Source organism: Temnothorax nylanderi, unplaced genomic scaffold (genome assembly GCF_030848795.1).
Source record: "Temnothorax nylanderi isolate EJ_2023f unplaced genomic scaffold, tnyl_v1.0 TNYL_tig0024_pilon, whole genome shotgun sequence".
In the NCBI taxonomy this organism is placed as follows: Eukaryota; Metazoa; Arthropoda; class Insecta; order Hymenoptera; family Formicidae; genus Temnothorax; species Temnothorax nylanderi.
In genome coordinates this window covers 1,290,634-1,305,282 of record NW_027249086.1, presented here as the reverse complement: position 1 = coordinate 1,305,282, position 14,649 = coordinate 1,290,634, and the positions used below count along the sequence as shown (strand labels likewise).

Below are 14,649 nucleotides of genomic sequence, written 5' to 3'. Positions count from 1 at the left end.
GGGGAGCGAGAATGAGACGAAAAGTATAATGGTCTTCCCGATGTCTGGTCACTTCTGACTATATATTACTGTATTTTATGAAAAAAATGCTAATTTTTTTAAGTATGTGTATGAAAAATAAATGTACAGGCAATTTTACTACTCGAAATAATAATTTAATGTTGATATATTTTGCACACAAATTATTAATATACAAATTATTAATAAACTATATAAATAAATATTGAAAAGCTATTGTCTTCTTCGATCGACAACTTTTTTCCGTAGCTCCAAGTTGTATGCATGTGCGTGTGCGTGTAACTTTGCTCGCTCTTCCTATTCTATGTATTATACAATATGTATATAACTTGGCTCGTTCTTCCTATTCTATGCTTATAATAACACTTTTCAAAGTACATCGGTTCGAGTAGGTATATGGGGAACCGATTTACCTTTGCAAGAACACGCAATATAATATCGAAGACAGTAAGAATATGTAACACGAAATGAAAAGTCATAAGAACCTCGCAAGTTTTTTTTATTGTATTAAAAGTGATAAAATTAGACAATATAATTATACAACAATATATTGTTGATTTATATCAATATTTAATAGATAACTTACGTTTCATTTTTTGTATGTTACATAATAAGTGAAAAATACTGCGTACAAATACAAAAAACTGAAATACTTAGAGACTATTTCTTATGTTAGACGTATGCGTCTTCTTGGGACGTTTCACGTTGGTACTTGTGTTAAAGTTCCAGTCGAATTAAAAATGTGGTATATCTCAGCTGCGTGTCGAGATCGAGACCTAAACGTACCGTCGTACCGATACTAGAGAAATTTGCTTCGCGACATTCTTTGATTTCGCATTGAACTTGAAAAATGTGTATGTCGATAATATAGACTCAAGAGAATTCAAGAGAATTACTTCCGAATCCGGATCAACCATAGAAATTAAGGTCAACATCATTTTACGTGTAAAATTCTCGCTGCGCGCATATCCAGTTGGGATTTAATTCGCTTTCATTTTCGTTCCTATACTGTGCTCGATTGAAGGATTACGATGCGATGTTTACATTCGGCACGATCTGCTTTGTTCGCGGTTTTGACAACCTTTTGCTTTGCGATCAAAGCAAAAGGTCACGGATAAAGTAACTTGTAATCATACTTGCATTTATATCGACACTCGTACGATTGTCAAGCAGCGGATAAAAGCGATCGTATGTAATAATTTCTCTCTATCCCGCGCCGCGCGCGTTATAAATAATCCATTATTATTATTATTATTATTATTGTTATCATCATCATCATCATCATCATCATCATCATCATCATCATCATTACATGAAAATGAAAGACAGGAATTATTTTTTGGATACTTCGTTAAGTACAAATGAAGGTAAGAAAATGTAAGGAAAAGTGCTCTCGCGGGTATTGTCAAAGGTCCGTATTTATCCGTATTATTTAATGTCCATTATTGCCCAATCCATTAAAAACAAATGTATTAAGGACGTTCTCCGGTCCTTATACTAGAGAAAATCGATTTTCTTTAGATTTTCTTGAAACTGTGAATATACGTTAATTTAGGTGTGCTTTATGCGTGGTATAAATTTCAGTACCTCTTCCATAGGAAACTACCATAGGAACGTAAGCCCCGTTTCACACGTGCCGTCCGGTGTCGGATATCCGTTCGCGAAGTGTATGGATTAATATGGGAGCATTCGCACGCTTGTCCGATAGCCGGATAGTTTAAAGAAAAGAATCGGTCGGATACCCGGCGTCGGATGTCCGCGGATTCCGGATACGTGTGAAATAAGGCTTAGAAACGTAACAAGCGACACGGTCAAGTCGACCGAGCGAGCTTAATAAAAAATCGGAAAAATTGTATGACAAACTAAGGCGTAACATCCCTTGCACATATCGCGTGAGAAGTTTGTTCCTGGTTGTAAAATTGTTGATCCAACCCCGACAAAGACGAAATGTCTATGCTCGTCGCGGCTCGCGGCGGCCGGCGCGTCGGCGCGTCGCGTCGTTTGTATTCGTAGCCGTAGCCATAGCCGTAGCCGTAGCCGTAGCTGTACTGTAGCAAGTCCAATTTGGACTTGGAATAACAAGAAACAAGAATCGGTGGCGGCGGCACCACTCTGACTCGATCGATCGCGATCCTCGTTGTAGCGAAGCCGGCGAAGCGGGATGTGGATGGAGATGGTCAAGGAGAAAATCACCTTCGAGACGTACGGTATATAATAAGGATGTGTCAGCGAAGGGTCGAAGAGCTAGCTGGTCCATGACGCCAAGGATCGCGAAGACGGACGACGATGAGGCGGTAACCGAGTTGACGTGACACAAGTAAGTAGGTTCCGATGACGAGAGACGATACCGCCGACCTCGTCTCAGATGCTGTCATCGGAAGACATCGGGATGTCATCCGCCGTCGTGTTTTGACGGCAGCGGTACACGTATGCGCTCGAGGACAGATCGTCCCGCTCGCGCACGCACTTGTAGCTCTCATCCAGGCATTCGCAACTGCGCAAATCAAACGAAGAGATAAATACGTACACTAGGTATTAGGAACGAACATGTGCAATATGTATCGAAAATCTCAACCTGATCGCGTTTTTCGTTTCGCGACCTACCTACATGATATTTTTCATACACCCCGGTCGCCAGAGGACTGTCCTGCTCTAGCTGCTCTAGCATCTAATAGCTGTATGTTATATGTATATATATCTCAACATCTTCTTACGTTGAAAAAATTTTCAAGTTTTACGTTTGAAAATATCTCTCTCTCTCTCTCTCTCTCTCTCTCTTACTTTTACGTAGGACGTATAAAATAAATTCGTAATTAACGGTGATTCTTTTCCAATTTAGCCATCTTATTGTCAGCTATGCTCTATCGCAGAATGATAGAGCCTTCGACACTAATTAATGGAATAATTAATGGTAATATAGTAGTAGTTGTAGTTGACTCACGTGTTTTTCATGTAATACATGATGTCACGCGTGTATGAATCGTAGACCGCCCATCCACAAGGCCTGTTGTGATGACAAAATTGTTTCGTCTTCGTCGCGTCTTCCTCGTCGCTCTCTTGCGAAGATGGTGGCATCTTTACGTCCCTAGAGTCTCGTAGCAAGACCCCCTGTAATAGCTTCTGCAATTAAATAAAACCAAACTTTTGTCTCTCATTCGCATTATATACATACTTTCAAACTTTTCTTTATCACGCGCGCTGCCGGGAATAGCGATAGCGACAACGGCGGGGGGGGGGGGAGACTGGGAGAAAAAAGGGAGAGAGAGAGGGAGAGGGAGAGAGCGTTGATTTAACTTAATTAAAGGCTGACGCACTCGATCGAAATATACCGCGCTTATCTCTTATGTGAATAAATCATACAAATAAATCATTCAAAAGTCGCTAGCATCTCAACTAACTATAATCTCCGTCTCTCGTAGTTATCTCCGATATCACGTCCGTCTTGTATACTTACATATTTATTATTTATACGAAACACGTACGATATCGTATCGTGTGTTTCCTATCGCGACTGTATAGCTTAACAATTTATTCAACACTTTACCTAATTGTCGATTCGATTATCGTGGGCCCCTTTTGTTTGAGGTCCATCGCAATCGAATACACCATCGTTACTTTTACTCGAGGCACAATTGTGCAATCGTATAGATTATAGATTGTAGGTCGTATAGATCTGTTCTCAGAATTATTGAGAGCTTTCTTTTTCTTTCTCTCCTACGAAACTGACTACAAATCTGAGAGAAAAAGTTATGCATTGATGCAACGTCGCTACTTTAATGCTCTTCAACAATTTTTAACAATAGGGTTCGAATTTATTAAAGGTATTTTTCTCGTGTCTTCTCTTCCAGAGTAAACGTCTCAAAGTCTCGTTTGTAGTCTACATAAAATTTATACGTGACAAGGTAATTAATTAATTTCAAGAGCACGTGCAATTATGGTAAAACATAAAAAGCCTCGACCTCGACTCTCGAGTTCTCGACGACTTTGCTAAATTTTGGATTAAAATCGTCTAATCTAGGTGTTGCAAAAACTCGTGCAAGGCAAACCGCGGACCGAGAGCGAGAAGAAGGGAGGGAAAGATGTATAGTGGCGCACGCGTTGCCATTTCATCTTTCCCAGTAACGTTGACCGCTCAAGGCGGTATCGGTAAGTGAGCGAATGCGCAAACGCCATTCCTTGAATGAAGAATGAAGAGTCTCGCCAATACTGCGATCTACAAATCCGCGGACTCGATAGCCTCTGGTGTCAAGCGCGATACTGCCTCGCGTGATACTGCCCCGCTTCCTCGCATCGCCTTCTCCGAAAATCTTTCGTCATTACTTCGTTACTTCGATCCGGCCTAGGATATACAACGTCGGGCAGATTTTTATACAGAGATGTATTGTTATGTATTGTTATGTCCGTTATGAGATGTGTACAAATTATTGATCGCGTTACGTGTCTCGAAACGAAAATCTATAAATGTTCGATCGTACATACATTGATACACTTTGCATTTCCTCGAAAGGAGAAAGAGCGTCGTGTCGCATCGCGTCAATCACGCAACTGCGAATGACATGGCGATTGTAATTTGACGAGCGACCAACGCCGGATCAGTCCGTTTACGTGAAAACGAGTTTTTTTACTACACGCTCTATATAGTCTCCTACAACTAAATTTATAGACTTTGCATTTTTTCAGAGATTCGATCTCACGACGGCACTCACTCGCAGTTGCTGTGGGATTTACGATTTACAATTCAGACTCTAGACAGTCTAGACTCTAGATCTAGAGAGCGATCTCTAGAGCCACAGCCTATGCGATTCGATTCAATTAGGGACTCGCCCTTTATCGAATAGCGAGCGACGAGCGGTTCTCGGATGGCGAAAAAAGACGACCACTCTCGAGTCTCGAGTCTCGAGTCTTGAATCTTGAGGCCGCGACTCGATAGACGCGATTTATGAATGAAACTACTCGAGCCGCCAGCACGTAAGCGTGCCCCGAGGGTACCCGCCTCGATAAACGACAGGAGATTCTCATACTTATTAACATGTCGCGTCGCGTCGCACGCCTACTAATTGTAAGGATTTGGCACTCTACTCTCTTTACCATGCATATATGACTGTATGACACACGTTACTATAGAAGAAATCGATTCCACGCGATTGAAGATTGATTTTCTAAGTGACGGGGTAGCTCGGGAGTCGAGGGATTTAAGACCACCGCGCCGCCATCCAATCGATCTCGTAACGCATTGACATCCTCGTCACTTAATTTCGATTTGCATGATTATGCATGAGTTATACATAATATAGTTAACATTTATGAAAACGGTGAAAAGGATGTAATCGTGTATTTCGTGTCTCACACGACACATTATACTCGTACATATTGCAATTGCAAGGACAGCTAAATTACTCTACTCGATACAGTTCCGTCCGTCCCGTAAAAAACGCGCGAACCGTGACCACGAGACGACTTCCGTTTCGACGGCTGCACGCGGACCATCTCTTTGCTCAAAAGCTTTCTCCCCCCCCCCCTCTCTCTCTCTCTCTCTCTCCTCTCCTCTTCAATTTCAACTCTCTTTCTTTGACATTTTTGGACAATAAACTGAATTCACCATTCAGGCTTTTCATTGGTCCTTTTCCTTTTGTTACGTGTTTAGCCTTACATTTTCGACTAATGCACTCGACGTGGTCGAAATCTTACCTCGGAACGGACCGCTGCCGTATTGACGACAGCCGGGTAGCACAATGTAACGGCGAGGGTGACGATGACGATTATTCTCACATTGCGGTAGCTGATGGCTTTCGCGCGCGGACTCGACATTTCCCTTTGTACGTAGACACGAGACTCGTGGGATGATCCAAAACTTGCTTCCCGAGCTTGTATCGCCTGCAGGATTGTACGTATTCTTTTTCGTGGACGCGTTTGCCTTTGTCGTGGCGCGTCGCGACGAGTTGTCAATCTCCTCGATCCTTGATCCTCGATTCTCGTTCCTCGTTTCTTATTCCTCGTGCACGTTGCCTCGGCGTTGCGATTGCACGTTAGCAAATATTGCAGCGTTAGCGTGCACGTTTAGACACTACGAGTGGCGTGGGGCGACGTGGGGCGGCGCGAAACGGACTGTTTTCTCCGAGAGACACGGACAAGTTCGCGGGACGTTCGCGGAAACGTTAACGTGACGGACGCGCGACGTGACGGAGTGACTCGAAAATCGTCGAATGGGAAACAAAACGTCGGGGGATGCTCCTTTTCCACTCGAGATGTACCGGGGCGAGAATCGTCGACACGCGCGCACGCTCTCTGTCAGTGACCGAGTTACACGCGTCCGTGGACCGTCCTCGGGACCTTACACATAGACTGTCTTCTCGTATGAGAATGAAAACGCTTTCGAGTCACTCGAGTTTATATAGGCTGGGCTAGCTGAGGCAGGAGGGGAGAAAGATTTAGGCAGAGAAACAAGGAGTGAGAGGAAGAGAGTGAAAAACGGAGAGAGAAGGCACGAGAGACCGAGACTACGAACAAGAGGAAAGAAGAGGGGGAGACCACGCTTTGCTAGACGTTACGATAATAATAATAATAATAATAATAATAGTAGTAGTAGTAGTAGTAGTAGTAGTAGTAGTAGTAGTAGTGGTAGTGGTAGTAGTAGTAGTAGTAGTAGTAGTAGTGGTAGTAGTAATAATTAATAGTAACTACGAATGCGTGTAACAAGACACGCGACAAGACTGCGCGATCTTTCGCCGTTAGCTTTAGTTGATTCAATCCTCGCGATTAACGAGATCGATAGATCTCGTGGGTGCACGCGCGTGGAGCACGTGCCTCAATGGCGAGGAAAACGAGGAGTTTCCTCTCGGCGCGCACGTGTCGACGATTCTCATTAGCCTGTTTACTGCATTCGTTTTCTGCATTTCTCCATCCGAGACGGAGGATAAACTTGTCTTTATCTTTGCTTCGCGTATACTCGCGTATACTCTTCCATCTCCCACATCATGAATCCTTCCACTTTCCAATAAACGCCATCGATTGATAATACATTAACAGCACGTTTTCAGCCTGTTCGATCCTTTTGCCGCTTTGTCGAGTTGCCTTCGTCACCGCATTTTATCTAAAATCGTATTATCTAAAAATCTACAACGGATATGAAGAATACGAAACAATACAACTCTCCTTTATTAAACGTCGCGCTCGTTAGCTTCCATGCTAAAAATATTTAAAAATTGTTTCACTCGCGCGTTCAAGTTAGTTTTGATAGCGATAGACTATCATTGTACCTTTTTCACGTAGCGAAAGCATGCGCGTGTCATTCCTTTCATCCTTAATTTTTTACTTTTAACAAAAGGAAAATTCACACATCTCGTTGTATAGTAACACATTCCACGCGAGCGAATAAATATTTCACCAATAAATCCATCAGCTGGAGAGAGTGAGCGAGAAGAGTGGGAGGGAGGGATTGGGAGAGGGGGGGGGAGAGAGGGAGAGAGAGGGAGAGAGAGAGAGAGAGAGAGAGAGAGAGAGAGAGAGAGAGAGAGAGAGAGAGAGAGAGAGAGAGAGAGAGAGAGAGAGAGAGAGAGAGAGAGAGAGAGAGAGAGAGAGAGAGAGAGAGGAGAGAGAGAGAGAGAGAGAGAGAGGTTAAAACATCTGCGTCGTCGGAGAAGCAGAGTCGCGTCTTTTTCTAAAATGCGCGCCTTCTTTCGTTATGTCTGATGTAATATCACTTGGGAAACTGTCAGATAGCACGTATAGCAAAACTTATAGACGAAAAATGTGAGAAGATCTGGAACAAACGATACATTTTTTAACGGGTTTTTTTAACGCAAATACGTATGTACAATTGTACATGTTCAGATATATGCAAAATTTATCATGAGACGAGCGTCACATACATATATATATATATATATATATATATATCATCTCTTATTTTTCATTAAAATCGCTTACATATCGGATGAAAATTACCCCTGAGAGGTCCCATGAGAGAAAATCTCACTTGAAGAGTCAGTCTCTCGAAATATGGGATTCTCTTATCGTTTGATTACGTTGCCGCGATGCTTACTCTTGTATAAATGAAATTTTCAAGGTTCATTTCTTTCCAGCAAGCCTTCAAAAGTCTCGAACGTTCCCACTTTGACATTGAAACAATCGTTCTCGTTATTCTGCCGTTATTGAGATATTTTTCAGTAGTAACGAACTCAAGCCTAGCTTTGTAAAGCACAAACAAATTTCTTCATTGTTGACAATTTTCCCTATTCTTTTAATTTAACCAATCAACGTAGAGTATTCGTCATAGGTCATGCTCTCGGACGTGCCGTTTGAGCCGGGAATCGGGATCTAGATCTAGATTGAGATCGAGATCGAGATCGAGGAGCTCGAGGCATTGGGCCGCGATCGCTACGATCCTCGGTCCGCATCGATGCAGCGCTGTACGATTGCCATTATGGCTGTGTTCCTTTTTTACTGGCAGTGCTAAAAATCTATAGTATACGTGACGCAAACTATAGATTTTCAGACTGGCAGTGAATATCGGGGTGAACCAGGGGTATATGCCGTTTGCCTGAGAAAGGCCCCATGCTTGTCCACGGAACGTTTTAGTCCCTCTCGGTTAGATGTTAGATTGATAACTTTACATATGTACTCATTGTTAGACGTGAGTCGAAGAATGTAGAGGATAGAGGCTCGACGGAGGCCTGTCGATCTCTCGGCCAATAGCAAGACGGCTCGTCGCTTACGTCGGGATCACCTCATAGCCGATGCGACGCGACGTGACGCGATGTGACGCGGCACATCTATCGGCATCATGGATCCGCCACGGCACGCTACATGTAAATTTTCATCGATCATGTAGTAAATAAATTAGTAAATTATCCAAGCGACCGTACGCAGCTGCCAACTAATGAGTATAATAAATAATATAAATAATATGGCTTTGAGTAGCTCCGCGCGCGCGCGCGAGAGAGAGAGAGAGAGAGAGAGAGAGAGAGAGAGAGAGAGAGAGAGAGAGAGAGAGAGAGAAGGAAGGTGCTAAACGAGAGACAATGCTAAGGGCCAAAGCACATAACATGGCGTATAGCGATTTACGACGGTCGTAGTCCCCGACCTGACAGATCGGGATACGCCAAAGCTTGTGCGTACAATTTTTCGGCGTGAGCCAGTTTCTCGTCGGGAAGTACTTAGCGACGAATCATTTCTTCGTCTCGTGACATTCTCGCGATCGGAGCAAAGGAGTCAGCGAGAAGAATGTGGAAAGAGATGCGTGCTACACGTATACATGCATGGCCTATGACCGTCCCGAGAACCGAATTGCGTCATTACGATTCCGGAAAGAAACTGTAAACTACGCAGTTTGTCAAGCGAGATCGCTCCCTCTTTCCTCTTTTTTTCAATATTCCAATTCGCTTTCACGGCCGATGTATGCTCGAAATAAAGAAACATCTTATGAAGCGTTGCGTATGAGATAAAAGGGATATATTCTACGAAGTGTTTTGTAAAACGGCGCAATGCCACGTCACGTATGTACGCAGATATATGGTGTTCTCTTTTTTCCGCTTTTTTCTCACAAAATGAGAATTATCGACTTTTTATTAAAAGCATCTCGTACGCAGGTTACAGAATTGTTAAGAATCGTGAGAATTGGCTAAATAACTATAGCTAAGTGAGTATTAAAGATACAATCATACATATATCTATGATTCTACTAATAAGCAATATTTTTGGAAAAACTTGGGAGATCACGCTTGACTCCGATACATATTGTCAATTGAGTCTAAATTTATCGATGTGATTCTTTGAAACATCAACTGAAATTCTGTGAAACATCAGTTAAAACATCATCGCTGACAAACAATGAAATGTTGTTTTTCTCTTACTTGAAAATCTTGAAATATAAACTCGTCGCGTGTTATTTTTCCCGACCTTTTTGGTGACGGTATCTGTAAGTGTAAAATATCCATATATATCGGGATACAGTTGACTTTTCTTTCTGGTCAAATAGTTCCGCGTGATGGCGGGATATATTATTTAAGTTATAAAATTTATGGAGTTAAAACGTCCTTATCGCACAATCCTTATTACAGGTGAGGACTTAATTAACCTCACGTATAACACGTATAGTTTTTATTTCTTTCCTGTTATTTTTTCTCGCATCTTGATGCTGCAATAATAATACTTGAACAAATACAATTATTTTGATTGTTTGAGAAAAATGCTCGAGACGATTGGTTTTGTCAACATGGAGCGTGTATATAATTTGGTTGGTATGCCACGAGGGGCTACATGATATTCCAAGAAGCAAATCAGAATCAAATGAGCTTCGAAAGACTTATGTGTAACGCAGAACGTGTGTGAGTCTTTTTGAAATTTTGATCGTTTAAATCTGGTGTAATTGTCCGTAGGTCAATTACGAAACGTCTGCTTCGCTCGCACCTGTGAATCTAGACGAATGATCGAATCTTTAACGTGAGCAATCTGTTATTGGAATTCAGATCAAATTGGCGTACGAATGTACGTATGCCGAGACTCAAGCGCGACTCGAGCGTGTCTCGTCGAATATTGTAACCGAAACGTCCGGTATCGTGTTTTTCCTAGTCACACGAGCGCAAATAAGTCGATCGTTTACGTAAGGACGCCCACGCAACACAACGATACGTTAGATAGAGCGCGACGGATGCGTAAATACGAGACTAGGCTACGCTAGGCTAGGCGAGGCGAGGCGAGGCGTGACGCGACGTGGCATAGTGTGATGTGGTGTGTGGTGTGGCAAGGCGGAAAAGAATTATGACGAGGCATGTATCCGTAAGCAAACAGAACGCACGCAGTTAGGCTCCGTCATAGCAACCGTCGTATCTTTCTAGGAATTCTTTCAACTTGATCGTCAATCGCTGTCGATTATCATATAATTCTAATTACGTGTCATGTGTCATCTACAAGTATGAAGAAATTTCCTAAAGACCATTGAGATGGGGCGCGCGCGCGCGCGCGCAAGAGAGAGAGAGAGAGAGAGAGAGAGAGAGAGAGCTCTCTCATGCCACGAGCGAACGAGCCAATCGATGCGATCAGGTCAAAGAATCGGGTTACGAGAGATGCGCGACATTACCACCGTCACTTTTAATCAGCGATCGACGAAGCACGTCAATTGCGAGTGGCTACTGCATGGCAGATCGAATGAATCGAGTCGCACTCGACTAAATAAAAATCGGCATTTTCGATCGACGACGAAGCGAAAAAGTCGTCCGAATATCGTTACTTGAATGAAATAACGCCCAAGTTTGCTATCGTTGTAAAAGACGACGTAAAATCCATGCGCGACGCAAGATCGTTCCAAGTTGTTGCCAAGTTGCTACGCGTCGAATTTCTCGATACGATGCGCTCGCGCACGATATGTTGTTACATCTCGAACAGCGTATTAAACTCGAGTCGCATTTTAAATCCAAGAATTTCAAAAGTTACCAATTTGTCGGAAGTCGGAATTTGTCTCGAGAGATGGAAAATGGCGCGTGTTTGTTTCCGCAGCAGTTTTCCGAGGTGATGGGATTTTCTAGGCGTAGAAAAAAATTCGACAAACAAGTTTTTCTCGAAAAGGTCTGTCTCGTCCCTTACGAGAAGGACACTCGAGAAGGAGATAATGATTCGACCCGATACCAGATGCCGTCCGTTACTGCCAAGTATAATACGCGTCGTCCACAAATATCTACCGCGTAGCCAGACGATTTTCCGAGAAGACGGGAAGAACTACTTGGGGTTTTTGGTTTTCTTGGCACTCTCGTCGGTACCTTGTCAGGCGGCAGGCAGGCGTGAGGTCTACATTGCGCAATGGGGGTAACGCGCGCGATATCTGGTTCCGCAAATTCCAGATACAGCAGCGGTGCTGCGCGCTGCTGTGTAGCTTCTTTTCTCTATTCGATTTCATACACTTTTGTTCGAAAGACGAGGAAACACGGACCAAAGAGAGATCCTGTAACTCTACGGAATTTCTACGGAAGCGGAAGGCTCGAGACCGCGCGTTCGACAGAGCGTCAGACGTTTCTGGAATCTTGCTGAATCAGATCGAGTTCGGTCGAGTTATTAACTATAACTTGCAATATTCTCGTGAATAAAGCCGGTTCTTCTCTTACCACTGCCATAATTTGCAGAAAAGGAACTATCCTTCTTGAAGGATAATGGTATCACAATTAAGTGCAATTAAGAGAACGCGCTTCGTTGACGCTGGCAATGGCAAGATTGGTGCGCAAACTCGAATAGCAAACTACGCGGTGCGAGGCGACGCACAGATTCGAGTTTAGGCAAGAGTAAGGCCGATTTTACGGAGGCGCGAGCGAGAGCGAGAGCGAGGGCGAGCGCGTAGGCCACGCGGATAGGTCGCGCGGTAGACGGCGCGACGCCGCGCCGTTTATTTTTGTTGTTGGCGCGTCTAGCACGAGTGACAAACGGCGAAACGGCTCACCTAAGTACGAGCGAGCGTGTCACACGTCACACGTCGCATTGTCCGTTGATGTGGTCCATCGCGTTCAACGGTGGTCTATTCACGGTACGTCGCGACGGTCTCGCGCCTCCTTTCCCATATCCATACTGTCTCATCACTCATCAGTCACATCGCGGATGTTGCGCAACGGCGCGGGCGGTTCGTTCGTTTTACAATTAGAACGAAACACTGCTGAGTTTCAAATCTTGGCTTCTTTGGAGTTCGGAGCCGCCGCGCCGCGGCCGTAACGGAGCGATTATCGATCCTCTCTTCTTTCGTTTGTAACAATACATGATCGTTGACACGCCTTCTGATGGTGTGTCCAGAGTCCAGACAACCAAACTTACTCGCAAATATCTTTCAACGTCAAAAAGCTTATTATTAACCGCGCGAAACATCATTTTTCTCGTCATTGATTAGTAGAGATTGGTACGCGCCGCGACGTTTTAATTTTTATCCATCAACTGGAGGCGCAGCGCGCAGGCGGAAGCAGGTGGACACGGAGTACGATACCATCACGTTCTTTTGCAACTAGGATCACTAGTGTAAAATGTCTAAAAGTAAAACATCAACAGTCGATAAAGTTTCATGTTTCGTATAGAGTATAGAGGATTGTCGAGATAATATAGAGCTAGTCGATTAAACTCGTAGAGTTTGTCACTCTACTTCTGTCCTCTACGTATCGGTCACCGCTATCGGAGCGCTATTTTAACGTACATCGTATATTATATTTTAAAGCTATGATCGACGGCGTTCGCTCTTAACCGCATTTCGCGACGTTTCATGATTGAATATATTGATAGCTTACTATCGTTCAAGTCCAAGTGTATCTTCGTTCGCACAGTGTCGTTAAAAAGCAGGCAGAAGAATAACACGAGCGGTAGGCGCCAAGCTTATTTATTGCGAGAAACGAGTGAAAGGCGTACGTGAGACGACGCGTACTTGCGAAAATCGCTTCTATCTCCGGTGGATATATATATATATATATATATATATATATATATATATAAAGGTGTGAACGGCGAAAAGTCGTTTGATAGGCGCGGCCTGGATCCACTAACCATCGTAACGGAATTTACGCGTATTTACCCAGCCAGAGGCGAAAAAGTTGCGACGCCTTCGTGACTAAGAGCGATGCGAAGACAAAGACGACGACAACATCGGCGTCGGTGTCGGCGTCGGCGTCGGCGTCAGCGTCGGCGTCGGCGTCGGCGTCGGCGTCGGCAGCATGACGACGATGATTACGACAGCCAAGATGACAACTGTTCTTAAAGATCGTCGTTCGGCGATGAGAGCAGTAACGTCTTCTTGCGCACGTACACAGACGCCAATAAAGTTGTCGACGCGTATCGTCTCTGCATCATTAGTTCTCTCATCAGATTTCTCTTACATTTGTTTATCTCTTTTGCAGGTATGTGCGCTGAAAATAATCAGTTCCGCGTCTCTCTCTCTCTCTCTCACACATTATTTTCAGGTGACATAGTGCCTGAAGGGAACGACGTAATGGATCATAGCGATCCAAAGATTCATATCGATCGAAAAAGATATCCATATCCAACGTATAGTTTTTGCCACATGCTTGTCAATTTATTTTACCACAAATGTAAAAGATACTATCATTCATCCCAATAAATTGTGATTGCTAGTTTCATTGCGTTGAGAGATAATAGATAATAAGAACCGCAAATATACCAAAGATTTGACCTGTTGCTGCGATAAACAATGTTTATACGTATCGTATAGTATAGCGCGTATATGTTACGGGTTACGGCCAATGGTCGTAATTACGGTACAAGGAATCGAATTACACTTACAAGTTGAGCCGATTACAAATAAGGTGGCAAGGGTTATCGAAGTTTCGCCCTCCCCCCTCTCCCCTTCCCCGGCCATTCGTCCAACTCTGCTTTTTACGCGAAATAAAATCGGAATAGAATCTTTGGCGCGTAAAATAAAATTCTCACGTTGATAATATAATGATAATCCAACGCAACGTTTTGGGAAAGGATGGTACGCCCGCGCCAGGCCAACATTTTCTCGTGGCCAACACTTGCAGTGGCGAGGATACGAAGATACGAGACAGATTCCGATATACAACGTACAACGCGCGCGCGCGCGCGCGCCGCAATAAGGGCTATTAACGAACCGGTTTCATCGAACGCTTAGTCGATGCGTTTCGCACATTATTTTAC

At 43.7% G+C, this 14,649-nt stretch overlaps 1 protein-coding gene across 2 annotated transcripts; it reads right to left on the bottom strand.

Moving 5' to 3' along the window:
• Positions 1 to 148: 148 nt before the first annotated feature.
• On the bottom strand, positions 149 to 6,469 carry LOC139769760 (uncharacterized). Of its 2 annotated transcripts, none has more exons than XM_071701098.1 (3): positions 5,707 to 6,469; positions 2,960 to 3,126; positions 149 to 2,512 (listed from the first exon to the last, which is right to left on the bottom strand). In XM_071701098.1, the coding sequence occupies exons 1-3, from the start codon at positions 5,824 to 5,826 to the stop codon at positions 2,380 to 2,382; spliced, it is 420 nt and encodes a 139-aa protein (XP_071557199.1). In that variant the 5' UTR covers positions 5,827 to 6,469; the 3' UTR covers positions 149 to 2,379. The 2 variants fall into 2 exon arrangements, with proteins under 2 accessions (XP_071557199.1, XP_071557197.1); XM_071701096.1 differs by having other exon boundaries at positions 2,960 to 3,138; positions 5,707 to 6,401.
• Between the last annotated feature and the right edge of the window lie 8,180 nt (positions 6,470 to 14,649).

What these genes read in the sequence shown, in the direction of transcription:
- LOC139769760 (XM_071701096.1), bottom strand. Translation starts at nt 5,826, where the DNA reads ATGTCGAGTCCGCGCGCGAAAGCCATCAGCTACCGCAATGTGAGAATA. An exon ending in CGGCAGCGGTCCGTTCCGAG is followed by an intron (nt 3,139 to 5,706) that starts GTAAGATTTCGA and finishes ATTTAATTGCAG; the next exon opens with AAGCTATTACAGGGGGTCTT. An exon ending in ATGTATTACATGAAAAACAC is followed by an intron (nt 2,513 to 2,959) that starts GTGAGTCAACTA and finishes TGATTTGCGCAG; the next exon opens with TTGCGAATGCCTGGATGAGA.